The sequence below is a fragment of the Leptonotus elevatus genome, chromosome 17, assembly GCF_054856555.1.
Source record: "Leptonotus elevatus isolate MCC_2025b chromosome 17, RoL_Lele_1.0, whole genome shotgun sequence".
NCBI classification, from domain to species: Eukaryota; Metazoa; Chordata; class Actinopteri; order Syngnathiformes; family Syngnathidae; genus Leptonotus; species Leptonotus elevatus.
In genome coordinates this window covers 6,509,234-6,531,759 of record NC_141255.1, presented here as the reverse complement: position 1 = coordinate 6,531,759, position 22,526 = coordinate 6,509,234, and the positions used below count along the sequence as shown (strand labels likewise).

Genomic DNA, 22,526 nt, shown 5'->3' with positions numbered 1-22,526 from the left:
CCCTCTTCTCTTTTTTGCTTCCTTGCTCACCTGACTTCTTTCCTTCCAACCAGACCTCCTTCATACATTTCCCCCCTTTCCTCCTTTCTTCCTGCCATTATTCACCCCCAGTCCTTCCTAGACGCTGATTCCTTCATTTCTACCTCTTCTTCATTCAACCATCCTTTCTTCACTCCTTCCTTATTACTTTGATTCCTTTATTCCATAGGCTACATATTGCTTCCTTCCTTATGTCCTTCCTAACTTCAGTCATTTATTGTCTCTCCTTTCGAACATCCCCTCTCCTTCCTTCGTTCCTTCCTTCTTTCCTTCCTTTCTTTATTTATTCCTTTCTTTCTTTCTTCCTTTCTTTCTCTCGTCAGGCTGCTATCTTCCCAATCAACCGTTAGCATATTAGCATTTAATCAATTACCGTCACATCCGTTCACTGACTTCCAACCTCACCACAAGCGGTTAATTTTTTAAGCAATACAATCTGATGTAAGTCTGGGTATGGCTGCGGCAGATTTTTTTTTCTTTGCAACCCCCCCCCCTTTCTCTCTCTCTCTCTCTCTCTCTCTCTCTCTCTAGATCCTTTCCCAACACACACACACACACACACACCCACACACAAATCATTTTTTTATACACTGGTGGGGGCCATGCTTGATAGATTTGCTCTGCAATGCAGAAAGTGACACTACAAGTCTGAAGATAAGAGGGTGAAGGGGTGGGGAATAGTCTCAGTCCGGGAGGGGGGTGGACACAAACAAGTAATAACAATATGATAGCATGCACCGCCCCCACCCCCCCCCCCTTTTTTGCTGTAACAATGTGGGGCTTTTTGAGGAGGGAGGGGGCTCACAGGGTGGAAAAAGGCGGGGGGGGGGGGCTGAAATAATATAGTCAGCCATTTTTTATGTAAGGGGATTTTTTTCTTATTGGGGGGTGAAGGGGGGGGGGTTGTTAAAAAATAAATATAAGAGGGCGGCCATCTTTGTTGCTCTCTGCCTAGTGTAAAATGCCCCCCCCCCCTCACTTTCCCCCCGATTTGAATATTAAATAAACAGCACGATAATTTTTGTTTTTTTGTTTTTGTTGCGCACAAGGACGGGATCCCGATGAGAGGACTATCATGTCCTATCCTCCGCGGGCCTGTGAGGAAGACGAGGGCACGGCGTTTCATTCCGAGGGAGGAGATTTTGAAGAAGAAGACGACGGAGACGCGGACGGCAGAGACTTATTAGACGCGAGAAGCGACATCAACTCGCCCGCAGCGCTTCGGCAAACTGCAGCCGCCCCAGGTACGTGAAGGCGTCCCGGATGAAAACAACACTTTTAAACCAACGTTTGGACGCCTGGTCCTTGCAGCTGCATTGCAAATGCTGTACGTTTTTCCAGCTGGAGGGAAAAGACGTTTTAAGCACCGTGATGCGCACTAAATAAGATCGGTCTGCTCGGGAAGTTTGTGTCCACGGCCAAAGTGTCATCTTCCTCACCCCCCACCCCACTCCGTGACACGCGTGTCACAGGAATGACAGCATACCAGGACATTTTTCGTGATGCGTTCAAACGCATTCGGGTTAAATCGACACACAATTGTCTCTCATAAAGGGACTGCTGATGTTTCATGGCTGACTTCCCAACGTGTTTATTTATAATATATAACACTTCTTTACCTCAAGAGTATAATTCTGATAGTTCTAGAAGTTTCTGGGGGTGAAAGTGAAAGGCGGGCAAAGTCGCGGCTTTCTAATGTTTACAACAACAAAGATGTATTCGAATGAGCCAGACTCGAACCCGCCGCCGTGCTAAACTGATAAATGAGCTCTCACGGTGAGGTCCTTCACCCCCTCGCGACCTCCACGGCCTGAATTTCGAGCCCCCCCTGCCCCCCCGTTGCGTCGCGGCTCTCCACCGGCGGGGCCTTCGAGTCCTCGAGCTCGAGTGAGCGCGGCGGCCGCCCCTCAGCGTGCCGTTGGCGGCGTTCTCACACGGAAAGCAAGGGAGCTTGAAGAGGTGGAGGTACACACAGTCAACGCTTGTTATCAGACTTTTGTTTCGAATTAGCTTCATTACTTTAGCCAGGGTTAGTTTGCAGGTTCTAGTGCTTTGCTCCAGGTTATTTTGCTTATTTTTTAGGAATATTACTAGCAAGCATTTTTGTCCACAAATAAATAAATAAATAAATAAAAGAAGCCTCACTCAGTCCTTTAGGGTTAATCTGATCAAGACACAGTATATATGAACAACTGTTTTCAGGCAGAACTGTGGACAAGTGCATGTCTGTGGCTCAGGGTTTGAATCTCTGCTCTAGCCTTCATGAGTGGAGTTTGTTTTGTTTTCCCCGTGCTTGTGTGAGTTTTCTTCTGGCATTGCATTTGAAAAACATGCATGTTCGGTTCATTGGAGACTCAAAAATGTCCAGTCAGCGACGAGCAAATGGATGACCGTTGAAGATGTTCCCACGAAACGGGCGTTTGTTGTAAGTCATTATTTCAAGTGGATCCTACGGTTTCTAATGATTGTCTTCCTCCACAGACGAAGAGGCGGACACATCTGACAGAGAGGTCCCGTGTAAAAAGAAAGGACGTCCAAAGAAAAAGAAGGACGCCAAGAAGAAGGTCAAAGAGGGGAAACCCCCGAGGGTGAAAAAGCGCAAGAAGATTGTACGTCGGACCGCGTCTCTTTTGACTGTGCTTGATCTCATCAGCTGCTCCTCACCGCTTTATCGTCTACTCAGGACAGCGATGTAGAGCGGGACTCGGCGCGGGACAGAGACTTCGGCGACCACTCAGACAGCGTCGCCAGCGGCTATGGCTCTGGTCAGAAGAAGAAGAGGAAAAAACACAAAGAAAAGAAAGAGAAGAAAACCAAGAGGAAGAAAAAAGATGACGAGGACCGAGACAGCAGTCAAGAGGAGTCCACAAGGGTAAAGTAAAATGCACATGTACAGTAACTATTATAGTATACAAGTAAGTTCTGGTTTTGATGGTTGCACTAACCTGACCGCTGGTTGCTTCACAGCAGCCTGTGGAGCAGAAGACCTCAGCCCAGCTGGCAAAGGAATGGGGTCTGGAGGATGTTGATCATACCTTCACCGAGGAAGACTACAGGGAGCTTACCAACTACAAGGCCTTCAGTCAATTTATGAGGTGGAAATCTTGAAAAACGACGACCCTGCATCGGGTTTTGAGACTCTCCTGACCACCTGCTTTCTTGATTTCGTGACAAATTCATATTCCAATGTCTCCTTCTGGTAGACCCATGATCGCTAAGAAGAACCCCAAGATCCCGATGTCCAAGATGATGACCATCTTGGGGGCCAAGTGGAGGGAGTTCAGTTTCAACAACCCCTTCAAAGGCAACGCCGCCGCCGCCGTGGCTGCGGCTGCGGCCGCCGCCGCCATCGCTGTCGCCGAGCAGGTCTCCGCGGCGACCGCCTCGCCTGCACCTGTGCCTACGCCGCCGCAGCCGCCACCCATCCGGAAGGCCAAGACGAAAGAAGGCAAAGGTCAGTCTTGGGTGCTGTTTCCCCCTTGTTCTCATAGATATAAAGTTACATATGCTAATAATGTTGAGTTTTGGTTGCGCAGGCCCAGGTTACAAAAAGCGCAGTAAAAATCCTCGAGTCCCTGACAAGAAAAAGGCCTTGGCTGCAGCCAAGGCGAAAAAGATGGCGTCCATTCGTCTTAAACTTTCCCCAGTGTGCGCGAAGAGAAAGAAGAGCTGCTCCGTGAGTACGAGCGCGACGTCCGCACAGGGTGACGGTTGCGGGTCAGCTAACCTCGCGTGTCTCCGTCAGAGCGACGACGTGGACGAGGACGAATCGGAGCAGGAGGACTCCAGCGTCCACAGCTCCTCGGTTCGCTCCGACAGCTCCGGTCGCGTCAAGAAGAACAAGCGCGGGCGGCCGGCCAAGAAGAAGAAGAAAAGTAAGCGTGGCTTGCCGGCAGCGGGATTGGAACGCCGTTTCATTTGCGTAACCTTCCAGTCCCAGGTGATGAGGAAGGCGACGGCTACGAGACGGACCATCAGGACTACTGCGAGGTGTGTCAGCAGGGCGGCGAGATCATTCTTTGCGACACGTGCCCGCGAGCGTACCACCTGGTGTGCCTGGAGCCCGAGTTGGAAAAGGCTCCTGAGGGCAAGTGGAGTTGCCCTCACTGCGTGAGTCCGACACGTTTGGCGTAGGGCCCGACCGACACGGATTTTTTTTTAGGCTGATATCTGGCAGGAAAATATCTGATCTGTTAGCCATGCGTGTCATTAACTTCCTCTCCATCCCTACTGAACAGCATTTACTGTTTCATGAGAAAGTAAGATTATATCGGCGTGCAAAACTCCAGCTGATTATTATTATTATTATCATTATTATTTTGAACAATGATAATTTTGTCGCTGAACTTTTTTTTTTCCAGACAAAAATTAAACGAAATTCCGGTCACAAAGCAGCTGACACGTCCACGTCAAAATTTAGCAGTAATAAATGTAATAATAATGCATATATTTGTGGAGACTGGGGCCACGTTGCATTTTATAATTTAAAAAATGTGCAGAATTTCACAAGTTACTTTGTTCAAAATGAGATGGCTCTTAAAATGAAGAGAAAAATGCACTGAGCTGCTACCAATCAATATCACAGATGTTTTTAACTTTAACGGAATTTTATGAATTATTATGAAATTACTGTATCAATGACTAAAAGATGCAGCCATGTTTCTATTAGTTTAAAGGGATACTTGACTCATTGAGCCATTTTCAGCAGTAAAACGTTCATGTTTTGCCCAAAATGAATTTGAGAACTTCATTATTTTTATTATACAATTAATAACTTTAAAAACAAAATCTTCCACTTGCTGTTTTTTGGTTGTGGTCAGCAACCTGAGCCATGATTGGTCGTTACCTACTTCCTCAGCAGAGGTGATGTCATCTTCAGTCCACAGCAAGTGGAAAAAGGGGTTTTTAAAGGTTTCAATTGTACATGAAAAATAATGAAGTTATCAAATTCATTCTGGACAAAATATGAACTTTTTACTGCTGAAAATGGCTCAATGAGTCAAGTATCCCTTTAAAAAAAAATAATCCACTTTCATGTCAACAAGAGTATGAAAACTTAGAATTTTTTTTTTTTTTAGAATTTGCGATTAATTGTGAGTTAACTATTGAAGACATGCGATTAATTACACTTAAACATTTTAATCGCCTGCCACCGCAAGTTCAAATGTGTTTCCATTCATTGTGCAGCTGTAAAATTAATCTCAGGCAAATATGCACTGTTTAAAAATTTCATTGAAACAAAGTTTAATAAAAATACCGTTATGTTAAATGTGTCTTGCGTGTTAAACAATAGTTACAAATAGGTGTGTTATAATTTTCTGTATAAAAGTTGAAATGTATGCTGAAGGAAATTTCGTCGCCTAAAATTTATTTTTGTTGACTAAAATTGTATTAAAACTTAAGTATAATTTGATGGCCAAATTATGATAAAAGCTAAATAAAAATTTCTTGCCGAAATGAACACTGATTTTGATCGGGCTCTTAATTTTTTCGAGCATTGCCGATCCCGCGAGGCTCTAACGTTGACCCTCTCCTTCCGCTCCCTTCCCCTCAAGGAAAAAGAAGGAATCCAGTGGGAAGCAAAAGATGAGGACTTTGAAGACTTTGAGGAAGACGTGGAGGAGAGAATCTTGTCGGAGGTCGGGGCGGGGGTGGAGGAGGACGACGACCACATGGAGTTCTGTCGGGTGTGTAAAGACGGAGGTGAACTGTTGTGCTGTGACACCTGCACATCCTCCTACCACATCCACTGTCTAAACCCTCCACTGCCAGAGATCCCCAATGGAGAGTGGTTGTGTCCACGATGCACGGTTAGTTCCTCCCGACGCTCGCCGGCTTCCATGCATGCTGGTCACATCACGCGCTTCCTGTCTGTGAGGGCTGGGCGACATGGAAGGAAAATCATTTTGCAAAAAATCCACTTTTGCAATCACTTTTACCCCTTTTTTGGAGTCCTTTTTAAATTGAATTAATTCATTATCTCATTCACTGCCATTGACGGCTTTAGATGTCAAAAATTCATTTCAACTATTGTAAAGTGGGAAAAAATGTGAAACTAATAGAAATAGTTCAAAGGAATTTTTGACGTCTATAGCCGTCAATGGCAGTGAATGAGTTAATTAAATTCACATTAATGAATCGCCCAGCCTACTGTTTGTTATTCCTTCTCGTTTCTTCCGGATGCACACGTTTCATTCGTTCCCTCATTTTTTTCCCCACCTCTAAGTGTCCGCCCATCAAAGGACGCGTGCAAAAGATCCTCCACTGGCGATGGGGGGAGCCTCCGCCTCCGGTCCCCGTCCCGGCGCCGGATGTGCCGCCTGCTCCGGACGCACTTGATGCGCCGCCGCCACCGGTGCCCATGAAAGGCCGAGCTGAGCGGGAGTTCTTCGTCAAACTGGCGGGACAGTCCTACTGGCATTGCACGTGGATCACTGAGCTGCAGGTGAAATCAAAAAGTGACCTATTATTGTATTTTTTTTTTTTTTTAACTAAAGCAAAAAAAACAAAAAAACAATTAAAACATTTGACTAACAAATATTTCTCGACACTCCAGTTGGAGATCTTCCACTCGGTGATGTACCGAAACTACCAGAGAAAGACGGACATGGACGAGCCGCCCGGTTTGGACTACGGCTCCGGCGGCGAGGACGAGGGCGGGGCGGGAAAAAGCGAGAAGCGGCGCGCCAAAGACCCGGAGTACGCCGTCATGGAAGACAAGTACTACAAATACGGCATCAAGCCCGAGTGGATGATGATCCATCGCATCATCAACCACAGGTAAAGAGCGCCAAGATTTCTTTGCTTCCCTGGCAGGGTCTTTATTTCGACTTTCAACATTCATCTATCCTTCCTCCAGACCTTCCATACTTCCTCCATTCCTTTCATCCTTCCCTTCCTACCGTCTCTTATTCCATTCATTCCTTTCATGCCATCCAGTTTCACCGTTCTTCCCTCCTTGCGTTATTCCTTCCCGTCATCTTTTCTTCTTACTTTCCTTCTTTCATTATTCCCTTTCATACAACCTTGTTGTCTTCCTTCTTTCATATCGTACCTTCCTTTGTCCCTCTTTGCTTCCTTTCATACATCCTTTTCTCACTCCTTCCTTCATTCATTTCATCTTTCCAGTCATCTTTTCTACCTACCGGTACTTTTCTTCTTTCGATCTTTTCAGACCATTCTTCCACCCTCCCTTCTTTTTTCTTTCCATCTTTCCCTTCATTACTTCTTCTGAATTGTACTTGTTTCCATCCTTCCTTTCATGCTATCCTTCTTTCATCCATCCATCCTTCCTTTCCACCCAACATGTTTTCTTCCTTCCTTCCTTCCTTCCATACCACCTTTCTGTTATCCCCCCCTTCTTTACTTCTTTCCTTCCTTTCATACATCCTTGTTTTTCTCCTTCCAGTTTTGTGTCATTCCTTTAGAGATGCACCGATTCTGCTTTTTCCCCCAGAGTACTAATTTGCTCCCAAAAACGTATAAAAACGTTCTATTTTAAATATTGCCATAGTCTCTTTTTTTTTATGCTAGAGTATACAGAAGGCTTTGATGCAACCTCTGACCTGAAGAGGACGCTTAAAGCAATGGTAGTTATCGCAAAAAACGTCCAGAAGGTGGCAGCAGAGTATAAGAGATCAACCATGGGCCATGTTGCAAAAAAGCTATTTTCCCCAGTGTTTTAAACAGATTTGTGAATAATGATGGAACTTTGCTATATTCTAATGCTAATGGCTGTAAAACGGAAACTTTTTTTTCCTGATAAAAGAAGAGACTAATCTTTCTTTTGTTGATGAAAATTGATTTCATTTGAACCAGCGCTTGTTCAAAATCCCAAACTCAACTTTGGCTCAAAAAAGTTCAGAGCGCAGTTCATCATCCATTTTGAAGAGCATCATTTGCAGTCGGCTAAAAGTGTTGTCATCAAGTTGTATCTGTGTGTCGTTCCTACGAGTACAGATTTACAGCGTCTGCACTTTGTACATAAGCTTTGCATACATTGCCTGAACGCTGTATGAGGCTAGTTTAGTCAGGATGACCACATAATGTCATGCTGTATGCCAGTGTGGATAAGAAAGGGGTGTACCACTACCTGGTGAAGTGGCGAGACCTGACCTACGACCAGTGCACCTGGGAACAAGACCATATGGACATCCCCGACTTTGTCATCTACAAGACCAATTACTGGAGACACAGGTATGCCCTTTGACTCCTTTTGGCGATGCATCCCCCTTCCAAACTTACCCAACGTTTACATAGGGACGCCATCACGAAGGAAGACCCCGACAAACCCCGCAGGATGAGGAGCAAGAGTCAGGATGGCGAAGACCAGCCTTCACCCGCTTCGCCCGTCACTGACGTGAGCTCACGTCGCGGTCTCATCAAAATCGAATTGTTTTTTGAAACAAATCTTCTCTTCCTTCGCAGCCGACGATAAAATACGAAGAGCAACCCGACTTTGTGACGTCGACGGGCGGCACGCTGCACCTGTACCAGATGGAGGGTCTCAACTGGCTTCGGTTTTCCTGGGCTCAAGGCACCGACACCATCCTGGCGGACGAGATGGGTCTGGGCAAGACCATCCAGACCATCGTCTTTCTCTATTCACTCTTTAAAGAGGTACCTGGCATCCAGTAGCACTGTGCAACACGTTGTTTATGCCTTTTTTGTATTGAGTTGTAGTTTTCTGAGAAAAAAAAATATGAAGAGAATTACGTGTTATTCCTTTCAAGAGAAAAGTCACGATATTACACGAATTAAGTCATATTATTTGGGAAAGAAGTCACAATATAATGATAGCTTGGATGTATTTTTACGGGGGAGAAAAATCACAATACAGTACTGTTTTTTCAGAAAAAAAGTAACAAACTTTGGAGAATTAAGTCATATTTTTCTGAGTTAAAAAAAGTCACTAGTTAAAAAAAACCAGTATTCAAGAAAATCAAGTATTTTTTATTTTTTTAAAGAAAAGAAGTCCCAATAATACAGAATATAATTCAGCCTTTATTTTGACAAAAAGGTACTAATATTAGGATAATTATGTTGCAGTTTAAAAAAAAAAGTTTTGTTTTTGTTTTGTTTTGCTTGAAAAAGTCACAATATTACGAGAATTAAGTTAAGGATTCAGAATTAAATATTTTTCTAAAGGGAGAAAAACAAAATTTTGTGAGAATTTTGTTTTGTTTTTTGAGCATAAAAAAATCACACTTAAAAAAAAATATTTTTCTTTTTTAAAGAAAAGAAGTCTCAATATTACAAGAATTATATCATCTTCCCCCCGAAAAAAATCAATCACAACAGAATGAAGGCTTTATTTTGAGAAAACATTTTGCTATTAGAATTAACCCATATTTTACTGAAGGGAACCCGTCCACAATTTTATAAAAAATAAATTTTAATTTTTGAGTAAAAAACTCAAGAAAATCTTCTTTTTTTTTTAAGAAAAAAGGCCCAATACTATAAGAATTGTCATTTTTCCACCCCCCAAAAAACACAACAGAATCAAGTGTTCATTTTGGAAAAAAAGAGAGAGAGAAAAAAAATCAGAATATCAAGAGAATTATGTTGCATTAAAAAAAGCTGTTAGGTGGAGGGGGGAATTACAGTATTACAAAAAATTATGTCTTATTTTTTTAGACAAAAACAAGTCGTATTCTTATGAGAAGAAGCTTTCTATTGTCTAAAGCAATGCGTACCCATAAAGGCCATAATAGAGTAAAGTCATATTTTTTTAAGAAAATAAAACAATCATACGAGTGTTAAGAGTTTTTTTTTTTACCCTTTGTGTCCTTCAGGGTCACACAAAAGGTCCCTTCCTGGTCAGCGCCCCGCTGTCCACCATCATCAACTGGGAGCGAGAGTTTGAGATGTGGGCGCCCAACTTCTACGTGGTCACCTACACCGGCGACAAGGACAGCCGAGCCATCATTCGGGAGAACGAATTCTCCTTCGACGACTCGCCCATGAAGGGCAGCAAAAAGGTCTTCAAGATGAGGGTGAGACAGACGGGTTCCGTCGGACGTATGCCGAGCACGTGCACAAATGACAAAAGATGTTTCTTTTTCTCTCGTTCAGAGAGACACTCCAATAAAGTTCCACGTGCTGCTGACCTCCTACGAGCTGGTGACCATTGACCTGACGGCGCTTAAGTCCATCGACTGGGCCTGCTTGGTGGTGGACGAGGCTCACCGCCTTAAAAATAATCAATCCAAGGTATGGATGTGGCAAGACCGATTAAACATTACATTTAAAAGTTGCATATTTTTTATTTGAAAAAACTGTCGTAGCCTGTAGTGAATAGATAAGAATCCATAAGACACCACACAAAAAAGGTTTATAATTGCTAATATATTCCAAGAGATGGCAGCAAAGCTCTATTTTTGTCTAAATGAAGGTCCTTCACTCACCTAAACATAGTTTCCTGTTGCCAAGATGACAAGATGGTGGAAAAGTTTTTTGTTTTTTATTATTGTTTTTGCCTGAGGTCAATCACAGCGAATTTGGAAAAAAATTCAAAAATAAAGTCTGAACAAATGAATTTGAAAATGGCGAAAGAACGATCTAAAAGAAGAAAAAAAAGTCATAATCCAACAAGAACTTAATTGTATTTGAAGGTTTTTTTTGTGTGGACAAAAATCTAATTCTTTGCAGAGATAAGTTGTAAGTATGCTTTTCTTTATTTTTCTTTTGTTTGTTTGTTTTCTAAGAAAGAAAGTCAAATTCCTTCTTCTGTATTCCTTTGGAATTTGAATTAGAAAGTTTATACTGTTTTAGAAAAAAGTAATACGTCTACAATTTCAAATTTTTGGAGAAATTTTGTAATATGAGAATAAATTCATATTTGTTTCTAGATAGTCGCAATAGTATGACATTAAAGTCAAAGTTCAACCAGGTGAAAAAAAAAAGTCTTTAAAAAGTTAATTTGAAAAATAGAATGTCTTAATATGACACCTTTTATTATAGAAAAGTCACCTTCATCCCCTAAGAATACACCTGTTCTGACAAAAAAATATTTTATTCATCTAATAATACACCTTTTGTTCATTAATGCAGTGATGTGAGATTCATTTAATTATAGAAACACCTTGTTGTGTCCTGAGCTATGCTTGTGTGCCCGCCCTCTGGTGGCCACGTCATGTTAAAACACACTTGCTTTACAGTTTTTCCGCCGCCTCAACGACTACAAGATTGACCACAAACTGCTGCTGACGGGAACGCCGCTACAGAATAACCTGGAGGAGCTTTTCCACCTGCTCAATTTCCTCACGCCCAACCGCTTCAAGTAAGACGTACACACACACACACACACACACTTGTCTTTGTATCATCGTGGGGACATCTCATTGACATGATGCATTTCCTAGCCCCTTCCCCGAACCCTAACCTTCAAAAATGATTGCCCACCCCCATTCCTTACCCTAACCTTAACCATAACCCAATTCAAACCTAAACTCTAAAATCAAGTTTTGACCCTCAAAAAGAGGTTTGAACTTGTGGGGACCACCAAAATGTCCCTACAATTTCAAGTCGGTCCCCACAATGGTAGTTAAACCTGGAATGTAGCAGACAAAAGCATGCACACACACACACACACACGTACGGCAGAGTGACTTACATTATGAAATTCTTGTGTTTTCAGTGCTCAACTTATTGTATGAGGATAAATCGTATTGTTATACAAAAATAATCTATTACAAGATTAAAGTCTGAGTTTCTTTTAAGAAAGTCACAATAATATGTGAATGAGTAGGATTCTTTTTCCTGAAAAAAAAATTGCTTTCTTGTGAGAGGTAAGTCGTATTGCGATATCACAAAAATGAAGTTGTATTCTATCAAGATTTTTTATTATTATTATTATTATTATTATGAGAAGTTTATTTAAATTAGTTTATCCCTGAAGAAGAAAAAAGCTGCTATACACATATTATGATAAACAAGTTCTTTCCGCCCAAAAATTTAGATTATGAAAATTTGCAATTTATGAGGACAGTAAGAATTGTGTTGCAATATTTGCATCCTGATTTGCGGTATTAAAATTTTATATATATATATATATATATATATATATTTATAAAGTCTATTTTTAAAAATTAAATAAACAAAAAACATGTTCTGAAACAGAAATTAAGTCTTATTTTAATCTAGTTTCAATATAAAAAAGAATCTCAAATTATGTTCCTTACAAAAGTTTTATTGTATTTTATTGTATTGTACTGAGAAATTAGTTGCTACATTACCATAATTAAGTTGTATTTTATATATTTAAAAAAAAAATATATATATTTTTTATATTTAATTGGGGATGTACGTATGGTCTGTTCTTGCGCAGCAACCTGGATGGCTTCCTGGAGGAGTTTGCCGACATCTCCAAGGAGGACCAGATCAAGAAGCTGCACGACCTGCTGGGTCCTCACATGCTGCGGCGGCTCAAGGCCGACGTCTTCAAGAACATGCCCACCAAGACCGAGCTGATCGTGCGGGTGGAACTCAGCCCCATGCAGAAGTACCAAACTTGCTTCTTTGAAAAAAAAAATATATATATATATATGTATATATATATATATATATATATATTAGGGGTGTGAATTGCCTAGTAGCTTGCGATTCGATCTGTATCACGATTCATAGGTCACGATTCGATTTGATACCGATTAATCCCGATACGAATCTTTAAATCAATTATTGCAATTTTTTTAAAACTCAAATTTAGAAAATACTTATCAGTAAACTTGTACATGTACACTGTAAGATTTGTATGAAAATCGACTTCAGGCTTATATCTGTGGTCCACTGTATTTAGCAAACAGGTTGCAATCTGTTTCATGTTTAAACAGCATTGAAATTTTAAGGCTTAAGAAAAAAAAGAAGTTTTTTTTTTTAAGGCTTAATGTTCCATTAATATAACATTCTTCCATGCTTAAAATGTGAACCCTAATTCTAATTAAGACATTTTGTTGAATATTTCCATCAAAAATTGAGCTTTAAAAATTGATTCCGCTGCATATTGAATCGATACAAGAATTGTGCGCTGTAATATCGCGATATATTGCCGAATCGAATTTTTTAACACCCCTAATATATATATATATATATATATATATATATATATATATATATATATATATATATATATATATATATATATATATATATATATATATATATATAATATTTATTTTTATTTTTTATTTTAGCTTTGTTGATGTCAAATAAGAAAAAATGTGGGACTGAGAATTCCCACATAGATGGAGATGCCAGTAATCTGTTCCAGCCCCACCAAAAAATACTTAATATGGTTTAATACGCAGTGTTTGTTTTGTGTTTAGTTGGACAGAAACCTGTATTTGGAGTGGCAACAGCACAAGTCTCTCTCTCTCTTTTTTTTAAATTTTTTATTGTTCAACATCTGCCAAACTGTCAAATGCTGTTGGTGGCTTGCTCGTTTAGTACACGAACAAACTGTGAAATCTTTGTAAAAGCGAACAAAGGCCTTAAAGTTCATCCTCCGTCTTTTTTTTTTTTAATCTTTAAACGCAGAAAATACTACAAGCTGATTCTCACCAAGAACTTTGAGGCTCTGAACTCCAAAGGCGGGGGTAACCAGGTCTCCCTGCTCAACATCATGATGGACCTGAAGAAGTGCTGCAACCATCCCTACCTCTTCCCCGTCGCCTCCATGGTGGGAAAACTCCTCATGTCGTGTCACCGCCTTAGCATAAATGCTACAGCGCCCGCTCGCTCCTTTCCTTCCAGGAAGCCCAGAAAACGGCCAACGGCGCTTACGAGGGGTCCGCCCTCACCAAGGCTTCCGGGAAGCTGACGCTGATGCAGAAGATGCTGCGGAAACTGAAGGAGCAGGGACACCGAGTGCTGGTCTTCTCGCAGGTATCGCCACCGGGTAGCCGTGGTTTCCGCTGGGCGGCCATTATGGTGACGCTCGCATCTTTGCAGATGACTAAAATGCTGGATTTGCTGGAAGATTTCCTGGATTACGAGGGTTATAAGTATGAAAGGATCGACGGCAGCGTCACTGGGGCGCTTAGGCAAGAAGCCATTGACCGCTTCAACGGTGAGGAAAAGTCATTAAAAAAAAAACATAACTCTCAGTCTCTATATAGAGAATTAAGTTTTTTTTTGTGTGTGTGTGTGTGTGTGTGTGCTTTTGTCTTTACAACATTGTGGGGCCCATACACATATATATTTTTTCCAGGTTTGACTATCATTGACTGACTTTGTGGTCCCCGCAAGTTCAGACCACTTTTCGAGGGTCAAGGTTTTAGAGTTCAGGTTTGAATTGGGTTATGGTTGAGGTTAGGGTAAGGAATGGGGGTAGGCAATCATTTTTGATGGTTGGGGTTAAGGGGAGGGGCTAGGAAATGCATCATGTCAATGAGATGTCCCCATGATGATACAAAGACAAGTGCGTGTTTGTGTGTGTGAGATTAAGGCACTACGATACATTCTTTTCATGAAAATATTGCAATATTAGGAGAATTAAGTCATTTTAAGTCACATTATCACTGCAATGAAGCTTCTTTTTTTTTTAATTGATGCTTATTTTGCCAACATTGTACGTTGTATTTAGGGCCCGATATTAGACTCTTTTTATTTTATTTTTTATTTTTTAAATATGATTTTCATTTATTTATGTATTTATTTATTTTTCAGCACATTTTAATACATCACCCCTCCCCCCCACAAAAAAACATAATCTGTGTAAAAAACAAACAAAAACAATTTGTGCCAATTATCAAGGTTAAATAAACACAAAAGCATTATTGTAAGCAAAAAATTACCAAAAACTAAGTTATTTGATTAATTACGTAAAGTCCTGTGAATAGACCCCCCCCCCTTTGATATTTAAAGTAAATAAAAAAAGATTACTCCTTTTTTCCCCCAACTTTCTTTCTTTAGTAAATACATTTTTTTCTTTTCAGTCAAGCCTTAATGTATGGGGGACCAAAACTGCCAACATTAAAAATAAATACATGAATGAATAAATAAATGACTAAAAGTGAAAATAAAAACGGATATAAACAATATAATTCAAAAATTAAATACAAAAAATTAATATGAATGGAAATAAAAACAATATATATTTATATATTCTTAAATAAATAAAATTAAAAATAAATACAAAAATATAAAACAAGATTAAAAAAAAATATATATATAAAAATAAATACAAAAATAAAATTAAATACTATACTGGTGTTTATTACTGTTCTTTTCTATTTGCAGCTCCTGGCGCTTGTCAGTTTTGTTTCCTGCTGTCCACCCGGGCCGGCGGATTGGGCATCAATTTAGCCACAGCGGACACCGTCGTCATCTTCGACTCGGACTGGAACCCTCACAACGACATTCAGGTCGCTGCATCCCGACTATGATTCGTTTGTGCTCTTTTGCCTGCTTGCTCTTTTTCAAAGTGTTTTTGTCCGCCCTTCAGGCCTTCAGTCGGGCTCACCGAATCGGGCAGGCCAACAAGGTGATGATCTACCGCTTTGTGACGCGAGCCAGTGTGGAAGAGCGCATCACGCAGGTGGCCAAGAGGAAGATGATGCTGACCCATCTGGTGGTCCGGCCTGGCCTGGGGTCCAAAGCCGGCTCCATGTCCAAGCAGGAACTGGACGACATCCTCAAGTTTGGAACCGAGGAGCTGTTCAAAGATGAAGGAGAAGGTGAATGAACACTGCTTGATTGTGTGATGGGTTTTGATTAGGCATGATGGATAAAAAAAAAAAAAGTTGTATTTTTATAGCTACAAGTATTAAGTCAGTTTTTTTTTGGGGGGGGGGGGTCAAAATATTACTAACATTTTGGGTTTTTTCCAAGAAAAAGGGTGCAAGGTTACAATTTATGTTTTTGAGAAAAAAGTTGCAATATTACAAGAATTAAGTTGCTTTTCTTAGGAATAACTACTAGAAGTCATATTTTCAAGAGATGGTCTCGATATTACGAGAATTAATTAGATTTTTATGGAGAAAAAAAAGTAGAGTTAAGTCAGAATATTGTCAGAAGTGTTTTTTTCCCTCAATTAAAACAAGCTATGGGAGAGAGAAAGCATATTAAAATAATGAAAATGTATTTTTTTAAACCTGAATTCTGTTAAAGTAGATAAAGTTGCATTACTATTAGAATTAAATTCAATTATATATTTTTGAAAAGTCTTAAGATTATGTGAAAAAAATAGTGCCCCCCCCCAAAGTAAAAAGTCACAATATTGCAAGAAATGAGTTGTATTTTTTCTGGGAAAAATGGTGCAGTATTGTTTGATTTAAGTCTTATTTTTTTAGTAACAAGCTTCAGTATTATGAGAATCAAATTTTTTTTGGGGGGGGGGTGTCATTATTACTTCAATTAAGTCTTAGAGTAGTTGTTGGAGAAAAAAGTGACAATTTTATTAGAATTAATTTGTGTGTTTTTTCCTTGAACAAGCTTATTATATTGACTCAGAATCAAGTTGCAATATTCTTAGAATTTTTTTTTTTTGAGAGAAAAAGGAGTGGCCATAATCCCAAAGTTAGTTTTACTTTAAAAAAGTTGTATTTTTTCTAGGGAAAAAAATGTTTCGTAAAACAAGTTGCAGTATTAGAATTTAATCCAATTTTTTTTTTTTAAGAATCAACACAGTATCACAAAAATGAAGAAAAAGTAACATTACTGCAAATGTTAGGCCTTTTTTTTTGTTTAGAAAAAAAGTTGCAATATTACGAGAATTAAGTTATATCGGTTATTAAATGTGAATTTTGACAGTTTTCATCGTCCTCGACAGGTATGAAGAATTCCTCAAGGGATAAAGTTGAGGACGAGGGCAACGTGATCCACTACGACAGCACGGCCATCGAGAGGCTGCTTGACCGAAGCCAGGACGCCACCGACGACTCGGACGTCCAGAACATGAACGAGTACCTCAGCTCCTTCAAAGTGGCCCAGTACATGGTCCGAGAGGAGGACAAGGTAAAAGACGAAGGAAAGAATTTTTTTTCCCATTTTTTTTTTCTATTTCACTTCCAGCTTTACCTTTTTTGGACTGTTGCTGGGAACGGGGAAAAAAATGTTGGCAGCTCTGCTACATTCATCTTGGTTTACGCCAAAAAGCAGTGAAATAATGAGCCGAGCGAAGCAAAATAGCGCTGCAGATAACTGGGGCGATAACTCACGCTCGCATTTCTCATTGGAGCTGTATAAATATATTGACGGCCGCTGCTTTAATCCGCTCCTTGCGAGGAAACATCTGTATTTCAGCATGGAGCTTGAACACATTAGCTATGGGGGCAAAGAGCTTGTTAATGGAGCACAGATAAGCGTGATTATGGCTTCCTTTCTCTTCTGTGTAGCCTCCTTCACACTGCCTGTGATACTTATTGTGACGCTTTTTGCGCTTGACAAATACCTCGTGTTAAAAAAAATCTAAAGCTAACACAAACTAATAAGAACTAAGTATTTTCCCCCAAAATTAAAATGACAAAAAACTAGCAAACGGCTTTAAAAAAAAAAAGAGACGATTAAAACTTGAATTCCATAAAAAAAAAAAATCCAAAGCAGATAAAGAACAAATGCATAATCCCAACATATTAAAACCTATGCTTTGTATTTCCACCTCATTTTGTCGCTCCAGATCGATGAGATTGAGCGAGAGATCATCAAGCAGGAGGAGAACGTGGATCCCGACTACTGGGAGAAGCTGTTGCGGCACCACTACGAGCAGCAACAAGAAGATCTGGCCAGCAAACTGGGCAAAGGCAAGCGGAATCGCAAGCCTGTCAACTACAACGATGCTGCTCAGGAAGATCAGGGTATGTACATATATACAGTATATATATATATATTTTTTGTTTTTTGTTTTTGTTTTTTTCTCCTGGAGGCTTCTGCGTCACATTTGTCATTTCAGAGTGGCACGCCGACATTTCCGACAACCAGTCCGAGTACTCGGTGGGCTCCGAGGAAGAGGACGAAGACTTTGACGACCATCCGGAAGGTAAGTCAGAAATTAGCCTACAATAAAAATCTGTTCATATCGCGGTGGACACGTTCTATTCCTACCTGTGATGGGTAATATATAGAGACCATAAAAAACATTTAATACTTTTACCCATACCACATGCTATACACATCTCTCAACGGATTAAAATACATATAAGTGTACGTTCAATGTATTCCTTAGTTCTCACTTTCTAGCTAGCACAGTTCCTTTCGCTGTTTATTAGTCCAAGTTGAAGTTAACTGTAAACCTGACGACACATAAGAAAAAAGAGAAATATTTTCTAATTAAATACCAAAATGCTCTGCCTCAAAATATCGTTTTGACTAAAGAAATCCTGTTAGCTTAATGCTAGCATATTATGTGAAGCATTATAGGCTACATGAAATTAGCATAGATGTTATGGTTACTGTAAACCTTACAGTAACGAAGCAACAAAACATAACAGAAGTGAAATATATAGTAACAAAAGTCCGCTTGGTCAATGCTAACATATAATGCAAAGTTACATAAACAGGCTAAAGGAAATTTGCATTTGACTTCATGCATTATGATTGTTGGGCAATCTAATTGTTAAATGTAGCAAGCTAGGCTACAAGCTATTCTGCCATAAATGTAGCTTAAATACACTCAAGCTATCCAGCAGCCACCCAGTTAGCAAAGCTAACTAAACTACTATAAAATGTAGTTTTTTTTTGGCGTTAGCTTTCCCTATCTATTTGTTGAAAATGTCATTCATTCAGAACATTTTGCTTCTTTTTTTTTGGGTGTGGAATTTTTTGTTTTTAATCATTCTGTAATGTTGCACAAGATGGCGCCAAACCCTTGAAAGTATTACTGGTGACAAGGAAGTACAATATTCCCCTCTGTAATGCAGTTTATAGTTTGCTCACCCACTATACTGTGAATTTTGTGGAGAAATGTATCTGTCTGTTGCGGAAATTGCTACTATATCATGGAAATCTTTCTTTTTCCCCCAATTGTTTTTAATGTTTTTTTTTTGTTATACTTAGGTTACAGGTACAGTTGAAAAAAAAAATCAAATCATCCATTTCATTCAATCAGCGTTTTTAGTGAGGCTATTTTTACTCGCACTATTTGCGGCAGAGCTTAGTTCTTATCCCCTGCGAGTAACTTTATAATAAACCTTTTTTTTTTTAGCAGATCCAGTTGCCTGGCACACTCAGGCAACACCCTTTGCCAAAACACACAAAGCGCGCTCGAGACGGCCATCTCCGAGTGAAAGGAAAGAAAAAAAAAAATTAACATTCTCCCTTCCTTACTTTGCCAAGGAGCTCAATGTTTTCATCATCGCGTGAAAATCATTTTGAAAGGCGAGCATGCGATGCAAGATTGAAACCGGGCCTTTACGATGAGTCTTTTTGTTTTAATTGTTGCTGGACCTTGGCTCACGACTTGTTTTTTAACCCCTGTAGGCCGGAGACAATCCCGCCGCCAGTTGAGGAACGAGAAGGACAAACCGCTCCCTCCTCTTCTGGCCAGAGTGGGCGGCAACCTCGAGGTACAGAAGATGTGTATTATGTATATGTATGAATGTATATGAATAAGCATGTATATGTATAATATTTGATGTGTATATATTGTTTGTGAGCTTTGTGATTATAATTTTTTTGTATGGCTAGGTTCTTGGCTTCAATACACGCCAGCGGAAGGCTTTCCTCAACGCGGTGATGCGCTGGGGGATGCCGTCTCAGGACGCCTTCTCCTCTCAGTGGCTGGTCAGAGACCTCAGAGGCAAGACCGAGAAGGAATTCAAGTAAGTTTAATGTGGGGGGAAAAAAAAAAAGCTGAAGTGATTATATTTCACACTTGGGCCTGTCTCCGCCAGAGCGTATGTGTCACTCTTCATGCGGCACTTGTGCGAGCCGGTGTCCGACGGGGCGGAGACGTTCGCCGACGGGGTCCCCAGGGAGGGCCTGTGTCGTCAGCCTGTCCTCACGCGCATCGGCGTCATGTCGCTCGTCAAGAAGAAGGTGGCGCTCTTTCATGTGTTGTTTCATGGTTTATAACTACTGCGATATTTATGCTAGTTCGTTAGCCTTCAATGGCGTTTCCCATTGGGGGTTAGCATTAAGCTAGGAGACTTTGATACAGCTTGGGAACCACTGCCCAAATTTCTGTTTTGTTTTTTATTACTTCTCCATTGCGATGCATTTTGTGTCCAGATTCAGGAATTTGAGCACATCAACGGACGCTGGAGTCTCCCGGAGCTCAAGCCCATGATCAGCTTGGACAAATCCTCCTCCAGGGCATCGTCCCCCACCGGCAAGACCGCGACGGCCACGCCGGACGCCAGCTGCAACAACACGCCGTGCACCTCCAAGCCAGGTAGGCGGCGAAAAACATAGGTCACGAAAGTACGGCGAATATCCGGACGACCCGTGAGCTGATGACGTTGATGTAAACAGCGACACCCGCGCCGACCGACAAGCTGGAAAAGAACGGGAAGGAGGACAAGGAGGATGGCGAGGCCCATTTGGAGAAGGAGAAAGATGACAGCAAAGATGGAAACAAAGAGGTTGGAACCCTCAATTTGATTAAACTGATATGGACGGCACGGTTGTTTTTCGTCTCTTCGTGTGGTGAAAATGGGGGCTGAAATGACATATTGTTGACGTGAGGCAGAATCCTCGTACTCCCAAAATAATACCAAATTGTGGATCATGAGATTTTGGCCGGATTGTTCAAACTGTGAAATAAAATGTTCAAGCTGTGCATAACGTCACAGTTTTGTCCAATACATATGTTTTTAGTCTTTTAGAACTGTCAGTTTTTTTCTTTTTACATTTATTTCGGTTAAATTGTTAATTCCGTCATTTCAGCCTTGCGCACCACAAAGATTGTCTCCTCCTAGTCCGAAAACGGAGGGCAAAGACGGTGACGGCAACGATGGCGACGGCAACGGCAACGATGGCGACGGCAACGATGACGACGACAAAGACAATGACGGAAAAAATGGCGACGGCAACGATGGCGACGGCAACGATGGCGACGGCAAAGACGGCGACAAATCGTGCAAGGATGAGGAAGACGAACCAAGCAGCGCTTTGCCACAGGAGAGGAATTCGCCAGACAAGAGCAAAGTCACAACCACCGGGCAGGAGAGGCAGGTTCAAGAAGGAAAAGCAGGTAATCCCCCGCATATTTGCGTTTTATTTCATCTTTGTGGAGTTTATCCACAGCTATTCACATTTTAGTGCTTCTTCTGAAACGCTAAAACTCTGTGTCTGTCAGATGGCGAAAAGGCAGATGAGGAGCGGCCAAAAGAGACAGAGAAGCCGGAAGCAGCAGACTCCAAGGAGGCCGCCGAAGCCAAGAACGGTGAATCAGCTGTCGATCAAATCTCTTTTTTTTCCCGCCCTGCCCCTGAACGGTACCTAACGCATACTCCTTGACTCGAACAGAGGAGACGAAAGGTGAAAAGGATGCTGGGAAAGAAGTCCGAGAGGCAAAGGCGGAGCTGGCTAAGGGGAACGGCAAGCCGCTTGCTGAGCGACCTCGCTTCATGTTTAACATCGCTGACGGCGGTTTCACTGGTCAGTCACTGGGATAATAATAACGCATCAGTGATATATATTATATGAGTAATGGGCAACTTACATTTTTTTTCAGTATTCTTCGAGGGGGCATATAGGACCACACAGGGCTTTCTTGCATAAAAATAATAGGATGGCACAAGACTGTGCAACTAAGTCATGTCTGCCATCTAGTGGTGAACGGTGATATTACAACAACTACAATGAATGCATATTTGCAGTTTGCCACCTGCAATTTTTTTCTTTTTTTAAGTAATTTTAAATATTTTAGGGACCCCCCCCCCCCCCCCAGATATTCCCCATTTTTCATGGAAAATATATTTAGAATCTTTACCAGTGTTTTTTGACCATTTTTAGGGGGTTAAAAAAAAATGTTTTTTATGTTATTTCAAATAATAAGAATAATAGAAAAAAAATAGATAATTAATTAGGGGGCCACTCAGGCGGATCACAGGCCGCCAGTTGTTTATCTCTGTACTATATGAAGACCATGTAAATATCGGTTCCCCCCCCCCCCCCCCCACTTAAAAAAGGTACCTAAGGAATTACCTAGACTGGTTAGGCTTCTAAAGTATAAATAATATTGAACTATTATGTGTAAAAAGACAACATCATATGTGTTTCCCTCTCCCCCACAGAGCTGCACACTCTTTGGCAGAACGAGGAGCGAGCCGCCATCTCCTCGGGAAAGATGAGCGAAATCTGGCACCGCCGCCACGATTTCTGGCTCCTGGCTGGAATCGTCATGTATCCTTGGCGGCGCAGTAACCCCCCAGGCCCCCCTCGAGCCCCCCTGGCGTGCTTGTTTTTAAACAGCAAACTAAAACATTAAGTACATGTTGTCCTCGCTATTTTGCGAGTCAGGGCTGCATATCAATAACATAAATCTAGTTTTATGACGCCGCACACTCTGAGCTCTTGTGTTTCATGAAATCCATCACCCGTAAATT

General features: G+C 41.0%; 1 protein-coding gene across 6 annotated transcripts in view; it reads left to right on the top strand.

The window, feature by feature from the left end:
- The first annotated feature begins 26 nt into the window (after positions 1–26).
- Positions 27–22,526, top strand: part of chd3 (chromodomain helicase DNA binding protein 3) — a 34,967-nt gene continuing 12,467 nt past the window's right edge. Inside the window, exons 1-35 of one of the 6 annotated variants that reach the window (XM_086059750.1) lie at positions 27–480; positions 1,089–1,283; positions 2,521–2,648; positions 2,723–2,911; positions 3,007–3,134; positions 3,243–3,493; positions 3,576–3,914; positions 3,974–4,149; positions 5,595–5,849; positions 6,266–6,484; positions 6,596–6,819; positions 8,104–8,235; positions 8,299–8,398; positions 8,467–8,658; positions 9,834–10,034; positions 10,114–10,251; positions 11,199–11,320; positions 12,368–12,541; positions 13,576–13,717; positions 13,792–13,923; positions 13,990–14,107; positions 15,280–15,404; positions 15,485–15,716; positions 16,811–16,995; positions 17,657–17,834; positions 17,930–18,016; positions 19,456–19,541; positions 19,663–19,796; positions 19,869–20,013; positions 20,206–20,368; positions 20,449–20,558; positions 20,863–21,169; positions 21,275–21,361; positions 21,445–21,576; positions 22,215–22,323. In XM_086059750.1, coding sequence (XP_085915876.1) covers positions 1,115–1,283; positions 2,521–2,648; positions 2,723–2,911; positions 3,007–3,134; positions 3,243–3,493; positions 3,576–3,914; positions 3,974–4,149; positions 5,595–5,849; positions 6,266–6,484; positions 6,596–6,819; positions 8,104–8,235; positions 8,299–8,398; positions 8,467–8,658; positions 9,834–10,034; positions 10,114–10,251; positions 11,199–11,320; positions 12,368–12,541; positions 13,576–13,717; positions 13,792–13,923; positions 13,990–14,107; positions 15,280–15,404; positions 15,485–15,716; positions 16,811–16,995; positions 17,657–17,834; positions 17,930–18,016; positions 19,456–19,541; positions 19,663–19,796; positions 19,869–20,013; positions 20,206–20,368; positions 20,449–20,558; positions 20,863–21,169; positions 21,275–21,361; positions 21,445–21,576; positions 22,215–22,323 — 5,609 coding nt within the window. In that variant the 5' untranslated portion in view covers positions 27–480; positions 1,089–1,114. Of the gene's footprint in view, positions 481–883; positions 901–1,013; positions 1,284–2,520; positions 2,649–2,722; positions 2,912–3,006; positions 3,135–3,242; positions 3,494–3,575; positions 3,915–3,973; positions 4,150–5,594; positions 5,850–6,265; positions 6,485–6,595; positions 6,820–8,103; positions 8,236–8,298; positions 8,399–8,466; positions 8,659–9,833; positions 10,035–10,113; positions 10,252–11,198; positions 11,321–12,367; positions 12,542–13,575; positions 13,718–13,791; positions 13,924–13,989; positions 14,108–15,279; positions 15,405–15,484; positions 15,717–16,810; positions 16,996–17,656; positions 17,835–17,929; positions 18,017–19,455; positions 19,542–19,662; positions 19,797–19,868; positions 20,014–20,205; positions 20,369–20,448; positions 20,559–20,862; positions 21,170–21,274; positions 21,362–21,444; positions 21,577–22,214; positions 22,324–22,526 lie in introns of those variants that run through there. The other 5 variants (XM_086059751.1, XM_086059754.1, XM_086059753.1 and 2 more) reach the window with 5 other exon arrangements.